Below are 12,976 nucleotides of genomic sequence, written 5' to 3'. Positions count from 1 at the left end.
GCGATTTAAATGGGTTCTAAAGTGTTGCAAGTTTATGGTTTCGCCCCAGTCACCCATGATAACATGAACAACTATATCGGTTTATCTTGCAATAAACATCGAAGTCATATGGCAGAGCACGTGGTGAAATGCCGCCCTTTACTGTTGAACAGGTCACCTTTGAAATCTGCTTCTGTGGACCTTCCCAAATGCAAACGTTTGCACTCCCCTGCAAGAGATCCGAATTGATACTTTCTCTGACATAATGACATTAGGACTAATAGGGCTAAAATTGGAGTAACATGACATGCATTGTAGGATGTATTTCTACAATGCATGCATCAAAGTTAGTGTGCAAATATGAATGCTTTCCGATTCATATTTTGGTTTTCCAAATTATACCACGATACATTACGTAGATTCATAACAGCATTACGACAATTTTATTTATGAAGCATCTAAATACAACCATTCATTAAGATGCTGATTTGAGATAAACGTTGAAATACGGTGCAGCTGAGCCAGGGTAAAAGGAGAGTGGCCTGCATCACTGCGTTGCCCCGAGTTGAGTCCAAAGCAGGCGCCAGGAGTTGGGGATCACCCAGGAGTAATCCGTTGAGTGCTGGTGCTGACGGAGTCCGGAAGGGACAATTAAACAGTTGATCCAGAGCAGTAAATTGAAGGCATTGGGCATGTAAATGCGCATCGCTTAATGGATTTAAATGTATTCTTGGACTCGATACTTGCCAAGCATATGGAAATCAATTCATGATTCGATTAATCTAAACCCTGCAGCCACTAGAGGCAGTAAATTCCCCACAATGGCAAAACAAATATTAATCATATTGTGCCCCCAAACTGTGACTATTGGGGGGAGTTAATCTCTGCATGTATTCACAGAGATTCACCCCCTTTGATTCAATAAGCGTTCAGTTTGTCTCCATTTCATTATCAATACTTTTTACAATGTTTGTATTACCTTCTCCATTGTACAGTTTTGTTCACTTAATTATCATAAATGTAACATTACAATTTGCATAAATACTAAACGATCAATTCGTCACACAATCAGATAGATGCAAGTATCATGAGCATTACACTTCAACAATAAATCGATACAGCATTTACATGCTTATTAAACCAAGTCCTAAGTGGATGCTGGCTAAATGATCCATCCACTGAAGGTGCATCGCTTAGTGGGGAGAAAAAACAACTCGTTCATCTACGAATCGAAGCACCACTCTGAACCTTGGAACGGATGCATTCTTTAATGGCCCATGATGTAAGTGAAATTCGTGAAATTGACCATGTACGTATGTTGAACTTCTTTCTTACCGTACGTAGCCAACCGCGCTCATCGGAGGTGATGTCAATGATCGTGCAGCACAAAGCACGCTGCGATTGGGGCTTCTCTTACCTCGTTTCTCTCACGTGGCCCCTGCAGTGGTGGACCTGCTGGAGCGTATGCTGGTGCTGGACACGGACCAGCGCATCACGGCGGCGGAGGCCCTCGTGCACCAGTACTTTGCTCAGTACCACGACCCCGACGACGAGCCCGAGGCCGAGCCCTACGACCAGTCCTTCGAGAACCAGGAGTTTCCCGTAGAGGAGTGGCGGAGTAAGTGATCGCCCCCCCCCCCCCCCCCCCCCCCGCAACTACTGCACCCCTGTTGTACCTCTCTCCCAGCGTATTCTTTTGTTTACAGATTTAGTTTTTTTTGTTTTTCCCTCCAATTATATTACAGCTGTACGATTGGTGTCCTGATGTGCGACAAATACATTAATTCGACACAGCTATCGGTGTATCAGCCGCTGTCAAAGAACAGCCTCCAGAATTTTGTCAAATAACAACTTCTCAAGTCCCTTTTTAATCGACTTCTTTAGCGACACTTGGGGTACACATCTAATATGCCCTGCAGGTGAATTAAACATCGTTTACTTTTTAATTCTCAGAATTAGGAATAAGCCAAATCAAGTGAAACATATGAGTCAATATCTATTATGTCGGCATTGGTGTCTGAGCAGACACCATCAACTTGCTACACTTGAGAATTTTTATCTTAGTGGTGCTGGGGATTTTCGGTTTTTAGCTGGGAAGCGTCAATGAGGAGGCTCGGTGGGACTTCGTAGAAGACTGGAAGAGGAGGTTGATACATTTTGCAAATAATTACGAAACCTAACAGAGGGGCCTTAATGGAAATCCTAATTAAAGGCAGCCTCGTACAATGTTTATATCGGGACATTTCTAAATGAAGCTGCATTATGAAGTTTTATTGAAAAGGTGGATTGAGAACAACACGTGTAAAGAGTTTCATCAAGAATGTTCATAAACGAGCCCCAGCAATAAATCTTAGCGCAGTATATATGATGTTTGTATGTTGAACCTCTTTCGCACCGTACATAGCCAACCGTGCTAATCGGAGGTGCCATTGAGCATGCACTCCTAAAGAGTCTGGGAGTGCAGACTTAGGTTTTGTTGAGGACTGTTGTGTTCATAATCAAGTGACGCACATTTTGCAATGGTGCGCATGTGTGCCTGGACGTGCGTGACTAGAAGCTAACACAGCCCACAAGAGGGCAGTACATACCAGCTTGTGCGTAAAACGCCAAACAGTGCTGTTAATCAAGAATCCTTGCCATGTAAGCAGTATTCTTGGTTCTTTCGTTGAAGTCACGTAGAAGGGAAACAAAATAATAAAAAATATAAAACAATAAAATTCTCACGACGTTTCGACTGCAACACAAGCAATCATCATCATCAGGTGTGAAAACCACAGCAAGAAAATTTGCAAAAAGTGGCATTTTTTTAACGTTAGCACCACGGAGAGCGATTTGACAGTTTGTTCAGATGGACGAGTCCATCTATGTTCGGAAAAGAGGAGGGGGGAGACGAAAATAATGGATGCGGTCTGAAAGCCACCGTAAGCGTGATGATTGCTTGTGTTGCAGTCGAAATGTGATAATTTTATTGTTTTATATATTTTTTTTATTATTTTATTGTTTCCCTTCTACGTGACTTTACCGAAAGAACCAATAATATGAATCCCTGCAGTCACGAAAGCTTTAAATCAAAATGTAAGCGCAGTGGTTTAATGGTGCAGTCGGTTTGCTTACTTGCCTATTTTTGCGTGCACTTGTACTGCCTTGCAGCTTTCTTCATTATGCAGAACTACATGTGCAGAGAAACGTAATACTAATAAATTGGCATTTAGACATGAGAGGAACATCTTGACCTAATAATTTTCAAAATTATGGTGAAAACTCATTTTGTTGATGACGGTTTGTAAAGGCTATTAGCCCATTTTGTGTTTGTCCATGGCGTTTAAAGCAACATCTCAGGTAAGATCGATTTAGTTATTTTTTTTACTTTTTACCAGATGTGCAAAAAATAGTCTGCACAGAAATGCCCCCAATTGGAGTTTTCTTAACTTTGCCACTGAATTGATAGGACACAGTTCTATAAGCAAAATGTTCCTTTTTTTGCCCCCTCTGGGATTTCCTCCGGATTGACCATGACTTTGAATGGGGGGCCAAAAATGGGGAAGAAAATGTTAAAGTGAGTCACCATGTTTAAGGGCACAACATCAAAAATAGAAATGCGGGTGCATATCTGACTGGCCACTAATGAGTATAATTACAAAACACCACTTGTCAGCACAGACAGCTGTGTAGCCTGTGGCAGTCAAATTCAGTTAAGATTTGAAAGTTTTCATCCATCGAAGGGAGGCGGTTATGGCTTGAGTGCTTTTACAGGTTTCCCTCACTTTAAGCCGTAAATGTGTTACGAAAAAGGGCGCACAAAGCGGCTACTATTTTAACTTTTAATTTTACCAGGTAAGGCGACCTGGCCACAAATGGTAGCTCAATGAAGTGGCTTATCTTGTGGAAATGTATAGCAGCCAAATACTCTAAACTAAATGTGGAGGGAAAAAACTGGAGGACCCGGAGAAAAATCCACATGACTACAGGGAGAACATGCAAACTCCATATACAGGCATCCAGGGTTGGGATCAAACGCACAACTTCCTGTATACCAGGCGAGATAGTTACCATCTTCGCCACCGCGGTGCCTTCGCATCTCCGCCACGAAGCGAAACCGCACGAGACGGCTGCCTGCCGAGTAGCACATACAGTACAAACGATGTCATGCGTCCAACCGCATATGAGTGAATTCCCACCGCATGTAGCATATATTGAGGAGAAATTGGTTCGCCGAATAAATGCAAAATCGCACAAACTGAAACCGCATAAAGCAAGGGAAAGCTGCATTTTGAGACCATTCTGAAGACATTTTAATTTTGTGTGACACTTGCTGGATTCAATTCACTTGAATGTTGTCCTTTATTTAACCATTCGATGCAAAGGAGCAGAGATGAGAAAATGATTGTCAAACTTTGTTTTGGAGAGAGGAATGAAAAACATCTAATCGTTTGAAGCCAACAGGGACATGAATATAATGAACACATTTTTCAAAAATGAGTTTGAGATTCAGATGCAAGAGACCGAATTAGAAATTGATTGCCTTGATTCACATGGGGAAAGCCACAATGCCAAAGATGTATCTGTCTTCAGAATATTCAACACATGAAGTCACAGGCTTGTGCAATGCAAGTTAGATTTCAACATAGCCAGTGAGAGCATAAATCTTATCAGCTAAAGTAAGATGCATTCTGACCACAAGTATTGCAGTTAATGCAGACATGATTCCTTGTAAAAGGTGTTTTTTTGTTGCCAGAAAAAAGGGGAAAAACCCTATTCTCATATTTTGGTACTGGTAAAGGAGGTCCCATGATGTAGATGCTCAGCGAGAGCTCTCATTACTCTGATAGTGGCATTGTCTTTGTGCTGTACGCCTTTTGGCGTTCTCTGGTCTAACACCGTTTGAGACGAGGCTCAAAAGAAAACTGTCTCTGGTGTGGACCAATCGGTTTCAAAGACAATGCATATATTATCAGTGTTTTTTTGCAGTCTGACCACAAGTATTGTGGTTAATGCAGACATGATTTCTTGTAAAAGGTGTTTTTTTTGTTGCCAGAAAAAAAGGGAAAAACCTATTCTCAAAAGTAAGATTGTTAATGTAAAAAAAATCCAGTTAATGAGGTAAGATAATTATGGACTGATTATTCTATGGTTCTTTCGGTAAAGTGACGTAAATAGAAAAAATAATAACAATAAAATTAAAAATAAAGTGAATAAAAAATAAAAACATCACGACGTTTCGATCGCAACACAAGCGGTCGTCATCAGGAACAGGGAGGTTAGCCTCTGAGGGTAACCTGTTTATAAAGGTTTAGAGATGGGCGGGGCAGCTAATGTTAATGTACAAGAGGGCTCTGACACTGGAAATAGGTCTACACCAATCAAAGAGCTGTTTATAAAGGTTTAGAGATGGGCGGGGCAGCTAATGTTAATGTTGGAGAAGGCTCTGACACCGGCAGTACCCACATTAACAGCTGCCCCGCCCATCTCTAAACCTTTATAAACAGCTCTTTGATTGGTGTAGACCTACTGCCAGTGTCGGAGCCCTCTCCTACATTAACATTAGCTGCCCCGCCCATCTCTAAACCTTTATAATAACAGCTTGCCCTCAGGCTCACCTCCCTGTTCCTGATGACGACCGCTTGTGTTGTGGTTGAAACGTGATATTTTTATTGTTTTTATTCACTTTATAATTGTTATTTTATTATTCTTTTTTCTATCTACGTGACTTTACCGAAAGAGCCTTGGCATATTAATTCCTGCAGTCACGAAAGTTTTAAGTCAATTTATAGACTGATTATAACCAACAGATTAAAATCCGCTATGGAAGAAAATGAATATGACTACAATAATAATGTAATGGACAGTGGCAAAATAAATAAATGAACCTATTCAAAATATGCGATTTGCGCAGAATTTTGCAGCAAATTTGCAGTGCATTCCAGATTACAGGATCCACGGAAACCCGTCAACATGTTACCGTGGAATTTGAGTACTACTGTAAGTGATTTCAAAGTTTCGATTTAAAGCTTTCGTGACTGCAATGATTCATCTTCTTTGGTTCTTTCGGTAAAGTCACGTAGAATGAGAATAAAATAATAAATTGATAAAATAAAATAACACAATAATATTCTCACGACGTTTCGGCCACAACACAAGCGGCCTTCATCAGGTGAAGGGACGAGACTGTCTGGTAGGACAGCGCTGGAGTGAAAGAGCCACGTTCAGATCACGGCCTTTAAGTTAAAGTTGAGGCTTAAAGGCCGTGATCTGAACGTGGCTCTTTCACTCCAGCGCTGTCCTACCAGACAGTCTCGTCCCTTCACCTGATGAAGGCCGCTTGTGTTGTGGCCGAAACGTCGTGAGAATATTATTGTGTTATTTTATCAATTTATTATTTTATTCTCATTCTACGTGACTTTACCGAAAGAACCAAAGATGATTAAAAAGTATAAATCAGAAAAAAAGTCAAGCAAGAAGACAGACTTTGTAACAATAATGTATGTTTCAAAGACTATAGGATAACTAAAGGCATGATCATAAATAAATAGTTTTATCCATCTCAGGCTATACCATGTATGTCACCCGTCGTGACGTGGATCAGAAGCACAGCAATTGACAGAATGCAACAAAGTCTGAACGTTATGCAAATAAGCATGCAGAGGTGAATACTGGAAATCACACAGATGTAAAGAGGAACATGGTTTAGAGAGTATATGCAAATTTGAGACCTCGTAGTGACTTAAAGAAGGTTTGGCCAGAACAAATCACTAGATGCAATTTAGCATTCGAGATTGGTAACGGAATGGCTGAAAAATTTGCGTGCCTGAGAGGTTTTAACGCAGAGATGGAGCAATAAAATCGGCTCTTGCAGCAATTATATGGAATGTAACATTGTCAAGGCTGTGAGGGATGACTGATATGCAGAGGTCTTCATCCAAAAGACAATTCACAACGGCTGATGATTATCCTGGAACAGTTAATCGACTTTACCGCTTTTAAATATCTGTAATGTACTAATTGTTATTGTTCATGTAACTTAATAACAGGCAATTTAAAATAATATTTGGGGTATTACAACTGTACTGAATAGACAACTTTCCATTGATTACACAGTCCCTCACGTGCATTTCACAGCAGCCTAAATGAGTCTGGTCGGTTACATGTACTTTCCTCTTTCTACCGTCTTGACTTTTTTTGGAGGGGAGATGGACTTGGGGAGGAAAGTATTATGGAATGGCTCTCCCTTAGATGAACTGTTTTACTTTCTACTTTAACCACGAGAAAACGGTTTGGTTTGGAATACTGCACTCAGGTCAGGAGAGATTGTATCTGAGAAGGGGGCAAAGTATGCAGCCTGACCAGTTTTTTTACGGAATTCATTTAGCCCATGGCCCTGCAAGTGGTGTTTTTTTATTATTATTATGTCTATTTAGCCAGTAAGAGAAGGATCACATATAAGCACAATTCAACCTTAATCCTCTTGCAAGTGACCCACTAAGGATTACTAAATAAGGGATTTGAATTTAGCTTTGTGCCCTTTTTCCGGGCGATTCTAAGAGCATTACAAATATTTTACTAAACTTCTGGGGATAAACTACTCACCTTAGTGAAAAAGGAAAAGCCTACTCCTGGACACCAGGACAAGATTGAACAAGCAGGGCACCACAGAAAACTTTGTCGTTAAAATAAACACAACTTTAAGAGCCCCTGTAATAGAGTAGCTAAAAAAGATAACACAACTTTTATCATGTATTTTGAAGTAATAAGTAGGATTGTGTGAAAGTGGGGCAGGTTCTTGTAGAGTGTGTATTGTCTCTAGCCCTGTGGGTTTTAGACCAATAGTTTTGTTTAAACCACGAATATCATCTAAATAAATTCGTCTCATTCTTTTATGTTCACTCGGCAATAATCTTTAACTTTTGGTGACTACACACAGTTTCAGATTCTTACTTGGATAGTTTATATTTTCTAAAAATAAGCAATAACTTGTTAAAGTTGGGTCATTGTAAGTGAACTGATTTTTTTGCCAATACTGGTGTTGTATGATGTACAATTTGTGCCCCTTTATGATTTGTAGGTTTTTTTATGTTGCAGTGAAGTTAGCTGGTGTAAAGAGAAAATAAGGCATCTGAATGCAACATTGTCAGATTAGCTGCTTTAGCCACATGTATAGTGTGGGTTAATAGTTCAGATACCATTTATATGCTAAACTTTATTCTTAACTACAAAATAATTGACGTATTAATGCATGACACTCTAGTTGTACTGTGTGTGTGCGTTGCAAATAGTATAAATGACCACAGGTTACCTTTGATCATCTGCCGCCCACAAGACAGTACACAATAGAGGTGGTAATTGACCACTGGCTCAGCATACTCATAGCTTTGAGACCCACTTATTTATTACGGTTGCCTTTTGTGTGTTTTAGGTTGTGCACAGCATATTTGATAAGAGCGTGAGGAAGGTGGTAACCCCATTGGAAAGGGAGAGACTTTACCAAAGGGCATCTTGGCCATAATCTCAGTGGTTACTCATTAGCCGTGTCTTATGCATGCCTGTCATGTCTAGATTCTCGCTCTTGTCTGCTTCATGCAGGACTTACCTACGAGGAGGTCATCAGCTTCGTGCCACCAGACCTTGAAGACCTCGACATGATGGATGCGTGACGGCAAATCCGCAAACATGCACACACACGCTCGTGCACACTCACGCGCGCTCGTAAGCATGCACAGCATTCTATCAAAACGGTCCATCATCCCGCAGCAGTTGGGTGGCATCATCACAACGGTGTCTCTTTAAGAATAGGCTCCCTCAAAGTCCGGATGCACATACGCAGCGAAAAGGATTACAGGGTATGGTGTGTGGTAGTTTTAAGCATGCTCTGACAGTTAAAATTTAACCATGGAGCAGACTTCCGTTTGGGAAAGTAAAGAGACCACGTGGCACGGTAATGTCTCGTGTCCGAGATTTAAAGGGACATGTCCTGTGCAGTCCATTTGTAGGCCAGCGCAGTGGTAATTCGTGCTACCTTCACCCTTTGCTGCTGGCAATTGCATTCAGAATAAAGGACATTTTTTTGAACGTGCAAGTTTCAGTATCCTTAATAGAAGCGCCCAGTTCGGCTTTACGGGGGTGCATCAAAAACTAAGAGTTTGCCCTTAGTTTACAGCCGTGATGAGTGTTGCCTTACCGGCAGGGATTGACTCGCTGCGGTAACCACCTTGGCCTAACCACCCCCCCCCCCACCCCCGTGCTACAAGACATGCACAGAGAGTACTGCATAAAGTGCATCATCCATATGTTTGCCATTGAGCGCTGCGCTACCTGTACCAAAATGGGCATGCACTTGCACGCGATAAGCCGTGGCTGCAGCAGAAAGTATGCTCGAACGCAAGTACACACATACGCACACACAGTGTTCTCACTGGTATATTACTCGTGTCAAAGTTACAGACAATCACAAAACCGTTTCCGCAGGCTGCAATTAACCTCGAATCATCCTGAATTTCACATATATGTTAAAACCGAGATGTTGTAATAACATGCCACTGAACATGTGTACACCTGCTTACATGTATCGCAATATATGAATGGTATCCTCGAACACCAGTGCATATTTTTATGACATTAGTATTTGGAGATGGGCTTTAAAAGTAAGCCGAGCAATAGGATTGTGTGACTTCTGTCTTTTTGAAAGTTTTGACAATTGCTCATGTGTGTGAAACTTCAGGTAATTGCGAAAAATGTTAAAACGAAAACACAACTGGTGTATAATTTCCAGTCGACTGGTAAAAGCGGTTGGGGTTTGTTCAAACTCTGCATGTTCCTTGACACCAGGGTATATATGTTGAACTCCTTTTGCACCGTACTTAGCCAATCGTGCTAATCGGAGGTGCGGTTGTACAAACACCATTCCTCAATTGTATCGAACATTCAAGTTGTCTTGTAGTTCTCCCCCTGTTGCCTCCTTGGAAAAAGCAACAAAGTCGCAATAAGGAATGCAGATCACCATGCGGCAGGCTTGCAGGTTGCCAGACAAGAACGTGTTCAATTTTCTGGAAATGGGGTGTCAGAATTCTACTGCACCCTCAATTTATGAAAAACTCTTGTGTCCTTTTTTCGTGGGAGTAATGAGCATGCTTGTTCCATGCCTTTGACGAGCTTACAGGGACAGCTGTCAAAAACACCCACCTATTATCCCAGGATGCTTTGCTTTATATACCACATCACAAGTGCCTCTCTTTCCTGTAGACAGTGTCACGGCCAGTGTGTTGCCACTTTGATGAGCCATGTTTCGTCCTATTTCATCACAAAGCAGTGTTGCTTCAGTTTACATAATATTGCTAGTTTCTAGCCCAATGCGCCACAGCAATATGCCATCACTCAGCATTTGTCACCCGTCTTCGGCTTTTTTGTGTATTTATTTGACTTCCAAGCAGTGGGTAACACTGCTATGTCTTACCAATAGGCCATATATCACAGCATGTATTGGGCCATCTCCAGTTTGCAGCCTGCTATCTATTCACTCCTGGCCTTCCATTCAATGGAAAGGCAGGCAAAAAGTAAAAGCTGTCGCATGCAGAATTATTTATGTTTCAAAATGGTCTTCACCCTTAAAGTGTATAACACTTTGCTACTTTGGGGTAGACGTTAATGCATACTCGTGCAAAAAGGGGTTTATTGTTTGATCAGTAGCTCATGGATACGTGTGGGTTTTCTATTTTGAATGTGAAGTTAATTCCTTTTCGTGCAGCATGTTACAATCAAGTGTTGTGTACTTCATAGCTTGCAGTGAAGGAGCATCGTCTTGTCGACCTCACATCTCACTGCAGCAGTCTTCAGTTGTGTTGCATCCGAGCAAGAAAGTGTGCGCTCTGTGACACAACGGGCAGCAATTACATTTCTGGAAATGTATTGGCCATTTATTATTCAGGCTATATAAGTGTGTGTGTGTAGTTGCAGAAGCTGTTCAAGTGTACATATACACAAGTACGAAAAATAAACCACAGAATTGTCAGGATAAAATTCTTAATGCAAATGATTAATGGATGGGCTTTTGTTCTGACCCCCTCTGTTGGTTTTATTTTTTCCGCTTTTGCGTCAAAGACCTATCAAGTGTAATACTATATGCATACACTGCACTGTATACACACCGGGTCTGATCTATGTTGACAGATTCCTTTCAGTGGTTTTATTGGAGGGGGGGGTTTACATCGCCAATGTCCCCTTTAACTAACAATAGGGGAAAATACCATGGCAGTGTTTGGGCCGTTCAATCAACACGTTAATCAGACTCGTAATGTTACGCAGTTTATAATAACGCGTGTGTCACATAGGTTTCGGAAAATCCACAAACTATTAATTTGTTTTTAAAATGAAACGCACTGCATTTTTGTGGAATTGTGAACATCATGAACATGAAGAGTCAAAACTTGTATGATGTGCTGAAAGTCTGTTGCCCCTGTTAGAACGAAGTTTCCACGTCTAGTGCGCTCAGATGTCTTGCGTATGTATAAACTGCGCCAAGCATCAGTCTCGCTATACAGTATGCAAAATGCGTTTGTACATATACACACGTACGTTTAACGTTTCTTTTTAGTGATCTATTTGCCTTCTTTGGTTTCGGTTTAAATGCGTCATTTATATGCTCCGGATGTTTGGCCGTTCGCCACTTTTATACGCCACTGCTTACGAGTATCGCCACGAGCAGATTTTTTTTGGGGGACGTGTCACTGCAGCCCCAAAACCCGAAAGAAGAAGTAAGCAAAGCTCACATCATCTCTGATCTCCAGGGAAAGGGGAACCCCCCCCCCCTATCAACTGAAACAATGACTACGGAGTACAACATTTGCATTTTGTTTTGCTTGCCCATTGGTTTAGTCCGAAGGTGGTGCCCTTCAGTGCTGCCTCCAGTGAGCCACTTGTTGAGTTTAACACGTGGCAGGCTTTCGCGACCAATATCCATCATAGAGGTTTTTTTTTGGGTTAGATCGTGTAAAAATATAAATGTGTCGTTAAACCCGCCACCACCCGACGCAGCCAACTAGTAAGGGTTGTCACGTACATAGAACGTGCCAATTCGTGAATAGTTTCGCGAGTAATTACAACTAGCTTCATCTAGCTAGTTTTAATTACTGGCGAAATGTACTCGGATTGTAAATGTTGTGGCTTTGCTCTCCAACACAGTGACGAATTGGCATGTTCTGTTTTACGTGACAACCCTTACTAGTTGGCTGTGTCGGGTGGTGGCGGGTTTAACGACACATTTATATATTTACGCGATATAGCCCCAAAAAAAAACTATATTGTGGAGTTCTTTCCCATTCAAAACGCACACATGTATTTTCCACTATTGCTAGCTATCGGCTCGAAACGTTACCACAAGGCATATTCACTTCCCCCGTTGAATCCATTTAACAAATGTGCTCGTCGGCAGCGTATACGTCGTCGCAGAGCACATGCGAAGTACTCGTATATTTTGTGTGTTCAGGCGTTAGCGCCACCAGCAACAACACGCGGACAACTTATTGCATGCGTTTTGCTGATGTTCATTGAAAATCCCCTCCGTTCATTGCTTGCCAATACTGAGTCTTGCACTGCGTTATTGAGTGTCTGCCAGTATACGAAGAGAGAGTACTGTATTTATATGCAATAATATCGCCGTCTCCTGGATTCCGTTTATATATAATCTGTGTGAATTTTATTTAAAGATTTGTTCCCCCCCTCCCCTCCCAATGTCATATCCACGCTTCTATATTGTTTAGTTGATCAGCCATTACGTTAAAAAAAGTTTCACTCTGTGATGTATATTTTTTATTTCATAGCAGAGGTTCATCTTTGCGTGTGATTAACGAATAAAGTGGCTGGTGCTTTTATGTTGCGCAGTCTTACTGTTGTGTTTTTGACTCGTTTTCTGTAAGGGTGCCGACATTCTAAATTGTGTTTTTTCTGTCGCATCGATACATGAGGGTGACGTTACAAACAATAACGTATCGATATGTAACAGCTAAATGGT

The 12,976-nt window shown here is 41.3% G+C and overlaps 1 protein-coding gene across 2 annotated transcripts in view; it reads left to right on the top strand.

Moving 5' to 3' along the window:
* LOC116942345 (mitogen-activated protein kinase 14-like) overlaps positions 1 to 12,851 on the top strand; it is a 37,496-nt gene extending 24,645 nt beyond the window's left edge. For both annotated transcript variants that reach the window (XM_032954130.2, XM_032954129.2), the window contains exons 11-12: positions 1,424 to 1,597; positions 8,557 to 12,851. In XM_032954130.2, the coding sequence (XP_032810021.1) occupies positions 1,424 to 1,597; positions 8,557 to 8,627 (245 nt within the window). In that variant the 3' untranslated portion in view covers positions 8,628 to 12,851. The remainder of the gene's footprint in view (positions 1 to 1,423; positions 1,598 to 8,556) is intronic.
* The last annotated feature ends 125 nt before the right edge of the window (positions 12,852 to 12,976 follow it).

The sequence above is a fragment of the Petromyzon marinus genome, chromosome 14 (assembly GCF_048934315.1).
Source record: "Petromyzon marinus isolate PM22_M1 ecotype Great Lakes invasive population chromosome 14, UKy_Petmar_22M1.pri1.0, whole genome shotgun sequence".
In the NCBI taxonomy this organism is placed as follows: Eukaryota; Metazoa; Chordata; class Hyperoartia; order Petromyzontiformes; family Petromyzontidae; genus Petromyzon; species Petromyzon marinus.
This window is presented reverse-complemented; position numbering and strand designations above follow the sequence as displayed.